This window comes from Sabethes cyaneus, chromosome 3 (assembly GCF_943734655.1).
Source record: "Sabethes cyaneus chromosome 3, idSabCyanKW18_F2, whole genome shotgun sequence".
NCBI classification, from domain to species: Eukaryota; Metazoa; Arthropoda; class Insecta; order Diptera; family Culicidae; genus Sabethes; species Sabethes cyaneus.
Window position 1 is genome coordinate 152,458,094 of NC_071355.1, and position 18,645 is coordinate 152,476,738.

The 18,645-nt window shown below is 38.0% G+C and overlaps 1 protein-coding gene across 1 annotated transcript in view; it reads left to right on the forward strand.

Annotated features, from left to right (window-relative positions):
• The window catches only part of LOC128742808 (sodium/potassium/calcium exchanger Nckx30C), a 143,880-nt gene that overhangs the window by 107,671 nt on the left and 17,564 nt on the right, over positions 1-18,645 (forward strand). The window contains exons 3-4 of the mRNA XM_053839278.1: positions 2,060-2,267; positions 16,823-17,019. Of these exons, the coding sequence (XP_053695253.1) occupies positions 2,060-2,267; positions 16,823-17,019 (405 nt within the window). The remainder of the gene's footprint in view (positions 1-2,059; positions 2,268-16,822; positions 17,020-18,645) is intronic.

Here is an 18,645-nt window from a genome sequence, read left to right on the forward strand (position 1 = left end):
GTAGTCAACGGCCGGAAAATCAACAACCGTGCTCCTGCTAGGCTATTGTTGCTTAACCATTAGCGGCGCAATAACAAAGGTGATTGTCCGCGAGTTCTTCCGCAGAATACATTTTGATGCTACAATCATTTTCAGAAACGTCCTAGAGAGCCCCGAGAAGTCTGTTTTGTTGTTGTTTTCCATATGCATCAGACCATGTCCGTCGCACGCGGTGATCTAGTGTGCTGTGCGTGATGTATGAACTCGTACAGTTTGTTGATACCAATTCAACACTCAAAACGATACGTTTAAAATTAAATTGCAACGCAACTAAATTAGATAGGTGTTCCACATCAAAGAACGAATTATAGAACGATATCAGAGCTTTAAATTGGTAGATGAAAGCTTTTTGTTTCTGAATAGTTACTAAATTTCATGAAATAGGCAGTTTAAGCACAATTTCAGTACAAAATTTCAGTACAAAATTTTCTCAACTTTTCAGTGAAAGCAACAGATTTGAGGTTGCTGGCATATTTCTGTATTAGGGTTATAATTTAAGGCATTACAGAATGATTGAGATTTGACCATATGCGTAGAAGGATTTTGTTCGTCAAATGTAGTTCTCTATCACCCCTTCAAATATTTGCACCGAGTTACCCAAAACCCTGTATAATAAGGTCATTTCAAACAGCATTCTTGTTTGAAAGTTCTTGATGGATGTTAACATGCTGCAGCATGTTTCGTTCGCGATTACAGCAAATGAAAGAATAATGAATTAATCCCAAGAGAAATTAGCTTGCAGCCGACTTTCATGGGCACAGTGCGTTGGTCTCCAAATGCGGGAAACGTTCTTATAATTTATGTTTCTTCAGTAACAGCGTCCGCATTAATCAATAACACATACAAAATGGGTAGTAAAAATTTGAATAATTTATTCGAAGCCAATTCCTTCAGCTGTATTGGAATATATTCGCTAGGTAGTTCATGTTAATCAAATATTGATAATCTATTACACATCTTTAGCTGCAAAATGGGATTATTACAGCTGGTTGGCTTTGAGATGCGACACTGTCTAACAAGTCAGTCATATTCCAAAAATAATAAAAGTAATATCAGTTTAAAGTAGTAAGCTCAATCAATGTAAAATTATTAGTAAAGTCTTCAAAACGGCTCTACCAGAAGATAACAGTTTTTGACATTAAATTGAATTCAGCCATTAAGCAGTGCTAGAAAGCCCTTGAATCGCCTTGAGAGCTATGCGGACTAGTTACGGTTTGGTGTTTTGATGAAGGACACCTCCTCTAATGATCGCATTAAACATTTACATTCAAATGTTGAACGGCAAATATTTTGCAACTGTTATTATATCTCCCTTAGGGTGAGAGATTTCCATAAAACGTTTCTTGTGCTGGAGGTACATTGCTGCTGTACGCTGCTTACATCTGTCCGCTATTCATCACTTTCCACTACCAGAGCTAGATTTATGGAGTTGAAGTGAAATGTCATAAATTAAATGCTCCCAGCGGAATTAGAAATGACAAACGATTTCCACCAGACTGTGCCGGGGAAATCAATTCGTTTTCTCAGAGGAAAGATCGCGCGATGTGGATTTGCTCGGAAATTAATTTGCAACAGCACTGTGTTGATGTACTAAGCAATTTAAAAATGTTGATGGTATTACTCCTGCACTAATAGGTTTATTCTAATCATTAGTGAGCTCGGAGCAATGAAAAAATTATGTGCATGGGTTTATAAATGTTAATTATACATATATCATTATATTTTACACAATGTTATTTGTAAGGTATGGAATTGATCAAATTAATGATTCGCAAGCCTGGGTATACATAGTTACTTTTTATGGATGTATATAAATAAAATACTTTTTAAAAATAAATATTTCATCTTCAATTATAGTATTTTATTTCTAGTGCACACGATATTTTATTTTTTCGCTTTACTGCTTCAACGCATTTTAAAATGTTACAATAAAATGTACGCCAAATCAAATTAATAAAATGAGACTTTTACAAAACAAATGTTAATTATACGATTCAATTTGTTTCACCATTGCTTACAGGGAAACGCAGCGAATTCGTCAGAAACGTCGATGGCGACGCAACCGGGCGGCTCGGTGACGTCGAGGGCGGCCTCCGAAAGCCGATCGGGGCCGCCCGGATCCAGCAGTGGTAGTGTACCGATCCATCAGAATCCAACCGCAACCGGGGCCAAATTTCGACACGGTCTACTGCAGCTGATGATCCATACGATAGACCCATTGCATGATGGTAAGTCCGCCCCGTGGCCTGCTGCTTCAGCGTGCGCTGCTGCCAGCATAATCCGTGTTGCCTACGCTGTGTGTGCGAGCAAAACAATTATGCAGAATGAGCTAAACATAGATACGTAAAGGCTCAGAATGTTTACCAAAAAAAAAATCTTAAAATGTTCGATGTTTGTCTGTTACACATACAACGACTAGCAAACAGGTGGAGTGGAAATATTTGGGAAAAGATTGGAAAATAAGATACAAAGTGCCTTAAATATATAGAGACGTAAAGTATGAGAAGTTTATTGATGTTTTAATTTGTTCTACGAATTTGGTATTGTTTTGAGGATAAAAGTGTTGAAAAAATGCTTAATCAGCTCATAGGCTGTTTTTTCAGTTTATTGTTATATGATTTATTTATTTATATGATGTGGGTAGTTGTAGAAACTACACAAAGCTTCAAATTTGATTGTTGTTAATTTGCAGAAAATTTAGTTTGTTTTTTTTAACAGTACTAGCATGTATAAAACATTTTTTAACTAGCATAGAGTAAAAATAGGAACATCGTTTACTCAATTTATTCGATTTATCGATAATTTTATATTTTCTTATGGAACAACAAAATATTTATTGATATTATTATCACATCAATTTCTAGCTATTTTACAGTTCCATTTTTTAGCTTTCTGTAAAATTGTCCTAGTTGTTTCTTTTACACGTTAAACTGTTACGCTTGATTAGAATTAGCCTATATGTAGTTCCCAATATATTCCCAAATATTTCCGAATCCAGGCAGTTTTGCAATAATAAGGTTCAATAAAGCCATAAATCAAACAGCTTCATAGCCAATTTTACGAACAAAGAACTGCCTGAAAGTAAGTGATTTATGTTGCTATATTGAACTTTCTACCGTCTAAGTTTACAGCTGAATGATTAATATGTTTGCCATTTATGGTTAAATGAAGTAGAAATTGGTTGAATGTGTTGCCAAGTATATATTAGTAGAACTGTTCATCAATATATGGTTAGTGCAACCAGTCGTTATTGTACGTTATTGTACCAAAGTATGACAATTAAAGTTTCTATAAAAAGTTACATTTTTTCTAACTCTTAAGCTTCGTCGAATGCACCGAGTTACACGCAGCTGTAGGTTGTTTAATTTGACCTTTGTTCAATTGATCATGCTTCACATAACAACAGCAAATATTCATGCTTTCTCTCATGCAGAACCATCTCATATGATTGTAACTTCATCGACATACCAATTACGGTGGTGAAAAAAGTACAATATCTTGTAAACCGTTCATTTATCACATAACATTTGTATGTGTAATATTCACATTTTATCACAATCACAGAACGCTTCGAACACTTGCAATACTAACGAACCTACCTGATCCATTCCATTGCAGAACAAAATACTTTCAAAATATATTTTTTGGTAGAATGTTCATTTTATTCGTAGTTTAGTAGCTATTAGAACAAAAACAAGCAAAGTATCAATTTTGACCAAAGAAATAATCAAAAGAATAAGACTGTATTCGCCATACAGCTTTTTAAATCAATTTGTTAAATGATTTTCTACTTCGCGCGAATCGACATTATTGTATTTAACGCCATCAATCATATTGCTGTTCTTAAACAAATATCTTTGTTTAATACTAATTCAATTTGGCCCATTTTCAAAGTATTTTTTATTTTACCAAAGATGGCGTTTTGATCCGAAATATCTTTATCGTCATAATTATCTTTAATTTTGTACTTTCTTTTCAATTTCATCCCTTCTTGCAATAAGACACCATCCAACTAGGAGATAAAGTATTCACGGGATAACTCGATTGTTTTATTATTATTTGTATTTCGGGTCATTTGATAACTTAGGTACTATTATATTATTTGCAAAGGCAAATATTTTATTAACACGATATATGATGAAGCAACTGAAGTTCAAATTTTATTACCTCCGCAATATTAATAGTGGCAATGACGTTTATTATACTCTTATCACCATAGTGAGCCTTTATAACTTTCATGCTTCAAAACTTGCAGGTCCCTCAAACAGTAAATGTTAATTCAGTCAGTTTCAATAGCAAAACAATTGTCATATTTAACTACCGAGTTCAACAGTCAGGGATTTTATGCTTCTATCGTTTTAAATTAACAACGGTTGGGTTTATCAAAGACATTGTTAACTTTTTATTATTTATATTGATTTTTTTTCTTCAATCAGCTTACCGCCCACTTCTCAAACCACCAAAGCTTAAAAGTAAATTAATTCACCAGGTACCTAGTGCCAACCGAGCACCTGCAGCGCACAAAATGACATTCGAACCAGCCAATAATTCCTGAAATAACAAAATAGAGAGACACGAATTAGCAACTATACTTTGTTCAAGCAGCTGATGGAAAGTGGTAAAGCACGTGATGCTTTTCCAGCTTTAAAACGAAGTCTGCAAGCTTCATGAAACATGACGCGCGCCGTCGGAGAAAATGTGTCCATTGTGGTGGCTGTTACTGTGGTTACTATCATTGTTGATTTGTTATTCCTTAACGAGAGTACCACTAATGGATCTACCAACCGTACCGTGTTGTTGTTCGCGTCTTTTTGTCGCAGTGACCGTCTTTTTCTGCCGTGGCCGCGGTTGCATCGTTCAGTTGCCGATTTAGTAGCATGTTGAATGAAGTATGTACTTTTTCGTTCATTGCCTCGTCGAATGAACGTTGTCGACTGTATCGTAGTATTTTCGTAGTATATTTATGTACACGAACACCGGCTGTAAGAACCGTTGGCATCATTAAGTGTTTGTTCATTAGCAATATCAGTACTTCCGAAATGGCACCATGATTGATGATTTGAGTCAACTTTATGTTGTCCTGATACATCTGAGGGCACTTTTTCTGATCTGACAGCCAAATCATAGTACTTACTGCTTTGAATAATATTTGCTTCAAGACACGCAAGTCCTCAATATTTTATCTATAACCATAAAGCTCATGTTAATTAAAATATTTAATACAGATTTAGACGTTCTCTCTTCTTCTACTCTAAATTGACGAAATCTAAGAGTCTGTCTCTGAATCGTGGTAATAAAATAAAAAAATCGGTCCTTAAATAAGAATAATTTATTGCACTTTAACGGAGTTTTTTTTATGGAATCTCGAACTTTTCTTCGAATACCACTCATCATATTTTGTACACTTTCATCATCTATGAGGATGTATCCTGTGATACTTCATAAAAACCTGATTGTACAACTTCCAGGCACGTCTTACTTACTTACTTACTTACCTCTAGCAGCGGAGAGCCGGGGTGACTCTTATTGTATGAAGAATTCCTCCCCACTGTACTCGTCGCCAATTCGTTGAGCGTCTCGACACAGGTAAGTCGGCTTCAACCTGGTAAAGCTATCTAGCACGTTGAGCCCTTTTATTCCTGGTGCTGGTTGGGTTCTTGAAGAGAACAGGGGTAACATAGCGATTCTCGTTTCGAGTGATTTTGGTTCATTTCGACCACGTTAAACGAATGGGCGAAACGAACCAAAATCACTCGAAACGAGAATCGCAATGTCACCCCAGATTTTACTGTACAGTCGTCCGGCGAGGTGGCCCCCCAACTGTAGTCCCCCAAGTTTCGCCAGGTGTACAATGTGAATTCCCCGAAATGATACCTGCGGCTCGTAGTCATAACGCTGCGCCACGTTCCACTTTCCATTTGTACACCGCCAAAAATAGTACGCAACAGCTTTCGGTAAAATGCGGCAAGTGCACGAATGTCTTTCGTAAGCAAAGTTACAGTCACAAGTACGTAAAGGACTGCCGGTCTGATTAACGTACATCGCCAGCTTTGTGCGGCGGCGTATGCTTTGATCGAAGCGCCTTGCGGAGGGAAAAGTAGACTCGACTTCCAGAGCTTGAATGCGTCGTTAAAACTCCTTACTCTGTCGACGGCGACCAGAGATCCCAAATATATGAACTTGTCAACCACTTCCACTTCATCACCATCATCACTGTCCATGGGAGGCGAACATTGTTTTCTCGGGAGCCTCTTCCTACCATAAAGGCTATACTTGAAGAAAATGCATCAGACAAAAATGATACCCAAAAATTCATTTTAAGTTGTATATTTTCGAAACTCTAAGATGCCCCGATGCCTGGATATCACCTTCGTGGGACCGGAGGAAGGGCAGCAGGCGCTTCTGACGGTATTCTTTAGATATTTGGCCGTTGATGGTGCTAGTCGTTAAGTACAGCTAGTTGAATTTGCCGAATACACAGATCGCGTGCCACACCAAGTACTTCTTGGCAAATTTGTCGACCTTCTTGTTCTGGAACTTTCCTAGAACATCTAGGCGGGACTTGCCGACGAAAAACTCTGGGACGGGGATCTGCTTTGTGTCCATTTTAATGTACGTCTCGACGTCTATTACTATGCATTTCGGCTGCACCAACCACTCGTGTCACAACTTCCTGGCGCGGGATTTAGCCACGTACTGAATCGAACAGTTGAAATTGTGCTTGGAGTAATCCCTCACCTTCTTGTCTTCACGGGGTCTGTCGTCTTCGGTTTTTTCCGCAACCAGCTCGCTTATGGGTCGTTCTGGATCTCCTTGATCGATGTTATCATACGGGACACGGTAGCAAGGTCTATTCCCAACTGCTTCGCGATCCACCTGTGGGACTGGTCTGGATTTTCCATGACCACGCCCATATTTTTTGTCGAAGCACTTCTGGTTTGAAAACCATCTCGATAACCATTTGACAGATTGTGACGAAATTTTGCACATGTAAACATTACACTCTAAACTAGGTTTACTCAAAAGCTCATCAATTAAATCAACCAAATAAAAAGTTATACACAACAGAAAGTGTTGCATTTTTTTCGAGTATTGCCTTTTTTTTTGGTTTCCGCCGAATTGATTTGTAACCTAGTCCTTCTAGCCTGCGCCGTCCCAAAGTTTCTAGTAATGATGTCGAGGTCGACTGAGAAGGTTAGGAGTTGGCTACTTTGCCGAAGATCGTTCCTCTTATTTCGATACCCGCTCGAAGGATCACACCTAGCACACCTAGCAATGTTAGTAACATACCGGATCCTTGCCGCAACCCTCTGTCCGATCCGAAGGGATTCGAGAGTGCACTCGAAACACGCATGTTGCACACCACTCGCTGCAGGGTAGCTTTGATCAGCCACGTCATTTTGTCCGGAAAACCGTTCTCGTACATTATCTGCCATAGCTGTTCGCACTCGACTATGCTGACCTGAAATCTATAAAAATATGATGCGTAGGCATCCATAAATCCCGCTTGATGCTGCCCTACGAAGTCTCTTACTCTTGGTGATAGACGACGTAACAAAATCTGAAAGAGCACCTTGTAGGCGGTGTTAGAGATGGGACAAACCACATCTTCCGTTCACTCCTCCGGTAGTTTCTCCTCTCCCAAATCCTTGAAATTATCCAGTGAAGTGCCGTTGCTAGTGATTCTTGGCTATTTTGTAGAGTTCTTCAAAAAAATTATTCGACCAAATTTTGACCAATGGATGTATTTTGATGGATTTTGGACAAATCCCGGGTCAAAAATCGTGGTCAGCTGATTCCACTGTCTTGAGCTGCTAATCTTGTCTCGTGACTCACCCCTCACCATGAGTACCAACTTTCCTGCCACGCCCTTGGTTTCCACCGTGATTGGTAAACTGATCTTCACTAAGCTTGCTCGTACCCCAATTGGTACCACGAGTAGGTAGAAGTATTATTTCATGTAGCATAAGTAGATTTGCACAGCGGGTCATCAAGTTCCACAGTTACAGCTTTATCGCTCCATGTTCCGATTCATGTTCGTTGGTGCTTTCGTGTTAAAGTTTATTGCCAACAATCCGGATTGAATTCTTGCTTTGTTCTCGTTGACATCCATCAAATTTCGACATTTTTTATCCTACCCGCCTCCATCATCAAGCCATCCAGTAGGCCTTCAAATTTCGGTTGGTAGAGGTTGAGTCAATAGGATCACAGTTGTGCTGTACCCTAACAGCTGGCTGCGAAGTCTGTTGAACCAAAACAGAAGGACAAGCGAACTGGAAAAATATTTGGGTAGAGCGTTGGGCATGAAAAAACAAAAAAGAATTCATACCTGGCAATCCTCCGGTAAATATTTTTCCATGAACATCAACACTCGAGCTTCTTTTGAGTGTATACTTTTATGATAAAGTAGTCATTTGCTTGCATCGTTTTTACGATGTTGCCCGTTAGAGGGTCTAGAGGGTAAAGTCACTGGTGGGGCTGCCGCCTTTTATGCGATGAACAAAAGCCGTATTTCGTATTCAGGTGCTAGATTCAAGCTTATATATTGTTTTAATTTTGTTTTTTTATGCTTTCAAAACTCGTTATTATGCTTTGATAATAATTCTTGTAAATAATAAAAAACATTATACATAGTAATACTATCATACTATTTAAATGAAGTAGTAGTAGTAGTAGGGGAAAGCCACCATCACTTCAAAGATTTGCCAATGTATGTAGGAAGAATTACAGTAGATCCAAATTTGATTATCAAATGAATTTCACACTAATGCTGTTACAGAAGGGCTAAAAGGGATTGGGCGGACCCACAAGCAGGGGCACTTGTGCGCATTCCAGGGTTATAAGAGTCGCCTTCTAGCATTAGGATCCTTCCATGTAATAATCAATTTCGCTGTACCAACTTTAACCCACGTGATGATTTGTTCTGAACTGAGAAGTGCCATATTTGCTTCAGACCTTCAGGATTCAGGTTGGCAATCCACTCCATGATGAAGCCTTCCACATTTATGATATCAATAATAATACTATTAATAATATGACATTAAGATGAAATGTGGTATATATGGGCAAAAATAGAACAATCTCACCAGCAGCTCTTCGAATGGAATAGAGTTGTGTCCTTTGAGATTCCATAAGTGCTTCTAATAATTAATTTAATTTTTTCATTCTGGTATCCATGTGCAGTATTAAAACTCGTATTGGCCAAAGTTTTTACTATATAGCAGGAGATGCTTCATAAGCTAAAACGAAAAAAATAATTAAAATAACTTATATTAGACTTACCTATTAGCAAGGCCGTATGGCACCTCCGTCTGTTCAAAACCGCGGTTTTGAGATCAAGCAGCCGGGAACCACTCAATTTTCTTCATTACCAGGTATGGCCACGTGGATGCGCTAGGTAGGGGCTTGGGATGGCTAGAGCTATATTATCATACTGTTTAAATGAAGCACAAATACCTTTTTTGCACTAAAATCTTTTTTTTATTCGTGGCTGTTGTTTTGCTTCTGAAAGTTATTATTTAGTCACACCTCTCGATTCCGCTTTGGAAGCTCGCGGCTTGCGGAGGACTTGAAAGAATAAATCGCTGCATAAATTAAAGAATGAATCGAAAACATATATTTTAATATAATTTCTTATTTATTACATCAATACATAAAACGTGTGTAACATTTTTCACTGTTAAAAATGAAAAATGCAACCCGCTACCAGATTCATTATGAGAAAGCTGACTCTGGAAATAGGATGAAATGCTCATAACTGGATTTGGTCCACCTTGAATGGAAACAAAAAAAAACCTCCCCTAGTAGCAGATATATTTCATCCGTTAGCTTGGTATTCATAATTATACTTCTACCTCCGTGCGAATGAGATCTCAGTGAATTTTATCTCTTCCGACTAGCAGAGACTACAGTCCGGCAAATAATTGCACCAGAATAACTCCGACATAATTGATAGCGGTAGCGAAGCCCTATGATGGTCTCCACTTCCTGATTACTCTACACTACGGATAGATTGGTTTTAGTATGCATCATATGACCGACATTAGTCATAAATTTTTACGATGTCTAAAAACTGGAATTTTCACACATCAACGAACAAACAATTAAATCATTTTAAACTGTGGTCGTTTCAATTGATACTTTTAGGCTAATTTTAAACGGTCGTAAATCGACAAATCAAGCTGCGTCCGTTTGACCGAGTCTCATAAACTGTTCAAATTAATTCTACAAATGGAACTCTATTTAGATGTGGGTATGTAACACTAACAAACTGAAACTTAAAAACAGAGCCAGACTTATTATTAGTTTAAAAAAACTGAAGCCGAACTATCATGATTAGATGATGTTTCACTACTGTAAAATTGAACATTATTGAAAGCTTTTTGATTGCACTCTTGCTTTCAATGCAAAACTTACTTAACGGGAAATTAGCAGTCATTAACTTTTCGTCGAAAAGCCCAATTTCGTAAGCAGTTTTTGATGTGATGGCCAGCACATGTTATGCAAAAATTGTGGTTCGTAAGCCGACGGATATCTTTTCAAGAATAAAGGTGGCCGCCAAATAACTGGCCGTTGCGTTGGTGCACAAAGTTTTTTATTCCAAATGGAAGCATTGAATCTGGCCGATCTATAGTTTCAACAACACAGCACGCGAAACAATGAACCAAGTTTGGTGAGTAATTAATCTCCCGTTTGGATCCATAAACTGGCCGCCTAGGTCGGGTGATTTGACACTCCAACCGCTCTACTGCTCTTTATTACCAATAAAAGGTGAAAAATGCCGGCGAAAGAATAGCTCGTTTTCGAAAAAGTTCTGCACAAGTACATCAAAAATCAGAATCTGTCACATCGTGCCATCGGTAAAAAGTTGGGAATCCCAAATCCTACCTACTGCAAAGGATAAGTTTAATGTTCCAGAGAACCTCCGACAACAGAAAATGTCAAACTTTGCCAAGAAATTCTTGATTTGGCAAGCAATTTGTTCATGTGGAAAGCGGAGTACACCTTTCGCGACCCCAGGTACCATAAACATAGCCAGGTGTGTTTGAAAGAGTATCTCCAAAAGCGATTTCTTCCTTTTCTGAAGTCTCACAACTGTCCTACGATCTTCTTGTAGGATTTGACTTCATGCCATTGTGAAAAGGCCGTGCTGGAATGGCATAAGCCAAATAATGTCGATTTCGTGCCGAAAGATCATAACTTCTCAAATACATCGGTGCTGCGGCCAATCGAGAAATACTAGGCTATTATAAAGCATCTTTTGAAACATCCTAAAGTAGTCACAACAGTTGAAGAAATGAAGAAAGTATGGATAAATATGCAAACCAAGTCGATTTTGAGGTTGTGCAAAATCTCATGGATGGACGGGGTTAAGGCTAAAGTACCATCATTCGGATACGGAGGCGAAATTTAATAAAATAAAAATGCTAAAACTAAGTTTAATTGTTTCATTTGATGTCCTGAAAGTTTGATGATAATCGGATAAAAAGTCGAATTTTGCGAATTAATTTTGTGTGTTGCAATTTTACCGTGGACACCCTTTAAGGCATTAAGAAGTGTTAAATAAGAAAATATTTGTTGGTATTACCCAAGTAACAACGGTAGCTGATTTGCAAGAGCAATGACTGTTTATGGGTTGGTTTAAGGCGATGAAAGCTGCTTAAAGTAAGCACTTAAATGGTGTTTAAATAAGCGATGCTTAAGCTACTTTAAGTTTTTCAAACGAGTTATCTCCCAAAAGCTGATAAACAAGCTTAATAGCGGAGTTTTCTACTATAAAATCTGCTTATAAACAGCCATAAACATCAAACCGTTTTACGGCTGCTTAAAGGTGTTAAAGTGTAGAGTGGAAGCTTTCATTATGCTCACAGCTTTCAAACTACTTTAAGGCTGCTTAAAAGTGTTAAAATGGTTTTACAAACTTCTACCAAGTTTTCTTTCGGCGCACAGCACACATACTGTCAAATCATAGAATTTCGCAATTTGGCTGACAGCAAAAGTTTGTCAGCTATCGACATTATCGACTGCTTCACGCTAGGCGGGCTAGGCTTCAGGTTTAAAGATATTCTCACTGTCTCTTCTGCAGATGCAAATGGGGCGGATCATACGATGAGCGCTTATGGATCAAAAGATGGCGGTTCAATTCCCGGAAAAAAGACATGCATTTTTAATTAGCTAGCCCTAATTATTCGAATTAAAGTAATATTCGAAATTAAAAATATCGCGTTCGAAACATGTTCACAGCAAAATAAAAAAGGCCGCGTTCCATTTTTTTAAATTTAAAAATAGATTTTTTTTTGACTGCATAAAGGTTGACGAAGCGTTGATTAAGCGACTGGAAAAGCAGATTGCAAAACTATTTCTCGTTCTAAAAATAGAATTGACAGCATTGCGCAAATTGGCTATTTAAAAGCGCAAAAAAGTTTCTATTAAGCTTCATTGCAGCTTCGAAAGCAGCTATTAATTAGCCTGAAGTTTGATAAAATCACCAGATTTAGATGTTTAAGAGCTGAAAAAAGGTTATTATTTCTAAACCTAAACCATAGATCAGCCACAGGTTGAATAAAATCAGTTATAAAAACGTTTGGTCAGCCTGAAATTGTTACTTGGGCAATAGGGTTTGTTTTGGCAGATCTACATCACTCTTGATCGTGATTGGTCGATTTTGGTTTTCACCAACATTACGATGAAATTTCTTCATTACTAACACCTCTTAATCAACATCACCCCACCTGTATATTCGTCATTGGTTTACCATTGCTTGAATCTTGTTTAATAGCTGTCGTCAACGTCGTCAGCAGCATAGAGCCGAAATAGCTAATGCTGTTTCAAACGGTCGTGTCTGTTGAACGAATATCGACCTTGGACCACTCATCGTTAATTTTCCAAGCATCTCAGAAGTCACAAATTTTCGACTGGTCCAGCCATCTTGCACGTTGAGCTTCTCTGTTCCTGGTACCGGTGGGGTTGTAGAAGAAACAATCCATCTAGACTTTCACTCTGGCCTATAGTGCCTCCGGCGTCGCAAAGTTCCTGGCTATGATATCAAAGTCTTCTGTAAAGCCTAGGAGTTGGCTACCCTTGGTGAAAATCGCAGCTTTCGTTTCGATTCCCGCTCATCGGATCGCCTCTTCAAGAGTGATGTTGAACAGCATACAGGACAAGCCGTCACCTTGTCTCAACCCTCGCCGCGTCTTAAAGGAACTCGAGAATGTCCCCGAGATGCCTGCAAAACATATCAATCGATCCTCTTATCAGTCGCGTCAGTTTATCCGGAAACTCGTGTTCGTACATGATCTGCCATTGCTGGTCTCGATCGACTGTATCGTAATGGCATGAGCGCCCATGAAGCCCACCTAATACTTCCCTACAAAACCTTGTGCTATCGGTGACAATCGGCGTAACTGCATCTGGGAGAATACCTTGTAGACGGCATTTACGGCTTTTTGTAGATGGGACAAACCACTTTTTCCATCCTTTCCTCCGTTAGTTTCTCCTCCCCACAAATCTTTGAAAGAACCCAGTGTAGAGCCATTGCCAGCATTTCTCGGCCATGTTTATAAAGCTCTGCTGGTAGATGGTCTTTACCAGCGGCTTTGTTGGTCTTCAGCAACCCGACTTCTCGTTTGAGTTTTTGGAGATCAGGTGCTGGGACATTACTATCTGCCATTAGCACTCCTAGGTTAGCTTACGTTCCGCCTCCTTCGGCAACTTCGCCATTGAGGCGTCCAGCGAAACTTGGAGCCTGATGTTCCTGGCTGGCAATGCTACTTCTCGTGCTGGCACTTTGCATGAGTGCCTTCGTCTTTGTCCGTATACGACTTTAGTTTAGTTCTTTACTACATACTTATACTAGGAAATCACCGTAAGGATTTTAATAGTTTTAGTTTGTTATTTTTTCGTGAAATGTTTCGCCATAGGGCAAAACTGAAATAAACTAGTGCACAAAGGTAATCTTGTTTGCCATTTTGGGTACCGTCATCCGGGGCGAGATTGTGCCAAAAAAGCATAGATTTTTGTTCTTTAGCTCAGTATACACACAATTTAGCAACCAAGTTGATTTCAAACCTGTCAATATATACTAAATTGTTTAATTAACAACTACTGTAGTGATGGTTTAGTTACAATGAAAACTAATTTTACTGGAAGTGCATTAATTTTGGCACAATCTCACCCCTTGTAGGGGGTGACATTGTGCCAAAAACATTAAGTTAGACTAAAAACCTAAACAGTGAACGTTAGCATGTTTATAAACAATACACATAAATATCAGTATAAAGTAGTTCATATGGGGCCGTCCATGAACTAAGTGGATTATTAGGGGCAGGGGGTCGGCCAAAAACAACGCATCATACAAAAAGTATGAACGAAAATAACCCGGGGAGGTCTGAAATAACTAAAAATGAGTTCGTAGTCAATAGAAAGCCTTTATATAGCCAGTAGCGTTTCTAGGGTTAACAAGGGGGAGATATATGAAGGGGTGTATCCCAAGGGGGCATACCAATTTGATCATTTAACAAAAGTAACCATTACTTCGTTCGAGAACACGCGGCCGCAGAACATGTGGCCTATCCCACCCCCCTTCTCCCTCCTTAAAACTGGCAGTTTATACACAGTATAATATATTCGTCTTATATTAGAGTGTTTATTTAAAGTATCTGAAATTTCCAGAGAAAAAGTAAAAATTAGCTTAAATTATTTAGCAGACCTATAATGTTGTTTGCTCCAAAATGGATGATGCAATCTAATCTGTCAAAATATTGTGCTCAATAGTAAATAATGTGAGTGTACTGGTGTATACTGACGTATTTTTGTTGTGTATGTGGAATCTACAAATTGGATCGATCATTATGGCTTGGCACAATCTCACCCCCGTGAAGCTCGAAAAGTACAAAGTTTGGAAAAATATTATTTTAGTAATCAAAACTTATCCAACGCATAATAACTTTTCAATACATTGTAAATGATTAGTTTATATACCTTCAAAATAGCAAGTTGATGCGATTTCTTGTTTGGGTTGGTTTATGCGGGACATTTTTTTTAAGCGTTATTTCCGAGTATTTTTGATCGCGAACTTTGAAACCCTGTTGAGGCTAAATAGTTTGCTAATATTATCTGTGTTCCATTCTAAGTTATGAATAAATATGTTATGTTCATCATCATTTTGAATTTAGGTTACCAGTTTCTATAGATATAATAAATTTTCACAAATAAACATTTTTGGTTTTTGGCACAATCTCACCCCCGTGGCACAATCTCGCCCCGGATAGCGGTATATTAAAAGGAATTGACATTGGTAAAATTAAGGGGCCATTTTTTGATTGGATAATTGCATATGCTCCCAATATATTTGAATGATTCATTCTAAAAATTCAATTTGATAACGATTTATCCTTGGGTGCTGTGATGATCTAGTGTCTCATATTTCAAAAGCCTGGATTTGCTTGTGATTATTCGAAACCCCTAGCTTTCCATGGAGGCTCCTTAACAAAGGTTGGATATTAAATTCCTGAATTTTCTACCTTTATCCTGAATTGATTACGGCTAGATCTTCTGTAAAGCGCTTGCATTGTTTTTTAATACTTAATTCTGTAAGCGGTTTCAGTACCAGGAGCGTAGGTATATCTACATCTTTATGTTTTACAGTTACACATGCAACGTAATTTGATTTATTTTTATTACGATCCAATGTCTCGTGGCAATAAAATAGAAAGTTTATGTATATAATCGCAAAACAAACACATCCCCGTGGAACAAGTGCCTGATAAGCTATTATACAACAAAAATGTTACTTGGGTTTGGACATTTCCTGCTGTAAGTGCAATTATGTAATGTGAATTTAAAACAATATTATACCTAATAATCTGGAAATAAAAAACACATATACAGTTTCATGTAATGAATTATTCTTAAAAATTGACTCCAAATACTCAAGTATTCAAACTTTTCAATAAGCCTGCGCAACGTTAGGCAAGATTACGCAAATTCAATGCAGTAATAATTAGCCGCAAATATCATAGACACTGTAATCATTGGTTTCAATGCCATCCTCACACGCTTATTCACAGTTAAAATGTTCAGAGTAACAGGACAGTTCACTGGCGACAACCCATATATTATTCGTACAATTACACGCTGCTGTACATAGATTCACATTAGTTAACTCGCTGCACCCTTGCCTTTGTATCGCTTTATGTCCTAGTTGATTGCTTTCAGTTGCAATAGAGCTTTTGGCTGATATTGTTGATGCTGCTACTTATAATGCCACAACCACCGAACATATCTGCATTCCATGGTAAACACATCAATAGCAAAGGTCAAATCAAACGATTTTAGCTTGCAGCTCTCTTCTTCTTCCAGATTTGCCGCCGAAGATACGTTGGCCACACAAAGTGGATCCTCGTAAAATATCGAAACATTGCCATTCGATGGGCTCGTATTTTGTTTCGCTAATCATTATGTTCTGTCGTTATCAAATTTATCTGTTCTGGGTGATGTACATTCGGCACATTCGATGTCTATACTATACTATTTAACTTGTATGTGTACATAGAGAGCCGTAATATAACCTTAAATATAACATTTTTAATGTGCATCCGTTCTATATTCGTTGTTCTATCTCGAGCAAAATATATCAGATAAGTTGTACCCATATATTATTGCAGAACAGACTGTCTATCATACCATGCAACGCTATACTTGTTCATATGTCAAAATTTGTTCCCGAAATTTAACACATAATTGGCAAATCTCATACTAACATTACGTAATAACATAATAAAAGATCCCGTTCCAGGTAAAGTCGATGAAAAGGCGACACAGCTACATGCGATAGCGTCGTTAAAAGTGCTACTGGATGCCACCAAGCCGCAACGGGGAGCTGCCACGTCGTCCGCGGCGAATCATGTTAAGATTAATTTAAGAGAAACCACCTTAGCTAGTGATCGTCCAAATGGAAATATAGATACGACAATTGATTCGGTAAGTTCTGCAGCAAGCAAGGTAACTTCTACATAGCTATACTATCAATTGGAGAGTATGTACACACTGTGAAATGAATTTGGCAGTGGTTCAGTTATTCATTCGACGAAAAGCAGTCCACAGGGATACTCCGGTAAAACCATGTTCGGAATATTTTCACAACCTAGCCTATCGCTGAAATAGGAATGGGCACGGCTGATTGCTTTCAAAAGCAGAGACAATTGAAAAAGTGATTAAGTACTTAATCCATGAATTTAAAAATTGGTTTTTAAATTTTTATCAACCAAATTTCATCTAAATTTAGATGCATGGATAAAAACCATTGATCAACGAAAACTTTTACAAAGTACATTTATTTACTTAAATTGTAAAACTTCTGTATTGCTTAATAATTACCTTGAGTGGTATCTACTTTCCTAAAGTATGCTCTTTATTCTCGTACCAACTCGAACGTAATGATTGGAAAGGATTTGTTAAACCACAAAACCAATGTTTTTTTTGCGATGGTTATTTATAACCCTGCTGGGCAACCACACAACATGTCCGGCAGCCGTAGCGAAAAACATCGTCTGCCTATTTACCGGGAACAGCGGACCAGGTGCAAATCGGGGCAATTTCTGTTGATCGACAGATATTTCAGCTACAGAGCAAAAAGGAAGAGAAACGTGACATTCCGATGCAACGCCAGTAGTGGTAAGCATAGCAGTTGACACCGGCAACGATAATAGCAATAATGGAAATTGTCCATGTGGTTTTCATCTGTGAATGATAGGTACCGCACAGTAAACTCGGAACTAACCCTGAATGGAAATTGGAATTTATTCAACGTATTATAGTAGAAACGTAATTCTAGATAATTTGAGGCGAATTAGATTCAATCCAGTTACTATCTGGTCTGCACTGTTAAGTGATTCTACCACTTTATAAGCACTCAAAATATCAATTTTGAATTAGTTTAAGTAAATTTCAACTATGAGTGGTTTAAAGCAAAAATAGTCGCAGAAAGCTGAAAGTATAGCAGCTTCGGCTTATTATCACTTATCACAAAAATCCCGGCCGACTAAATTGCAAAATCCGAACTTTCGGGTTCAATTGAATTTAAAACCAACGTTGAAATAGGACTAGAAATTAGACTTGGAGCTGGACTTGACAAAGGACATAAAGTTAGACTTGAATTTGGACTACCTTGAGCTTGAAGATTTACTTCATATTAAACTGAATATTAGACTTAAAATTAGATTCGAAATTAAGCACGAAGTTGAATTTAAAACTGGTACTGAAATCGAACATAAAAAGCAAAACCTTGGGCTGAAACCGTCATTAGACATTACCCTTCTTTATCGACAGACTTCGCAGCCGGCTGTCTAACAGTACAGGAAAATTACGGGGCCAGTATAACGATCCTACTGACTCTATCTAGCAAGCACCGCCTAGCCGAGATTCTAACATATGACGACTGGCTTGTTAGACCAGCATCGTACCTCGAAGCTAACTGGGCGGTGAAATCGGACATAAATTGGATTTAAGGTGAAATTAGTCGTTATCGATTCTGCTTTTTAAGATGCGAATTTCAAAAACAGTTTTTTTGTTTGAAACAAAAATTCTGTTCATGGAAATATATATTCA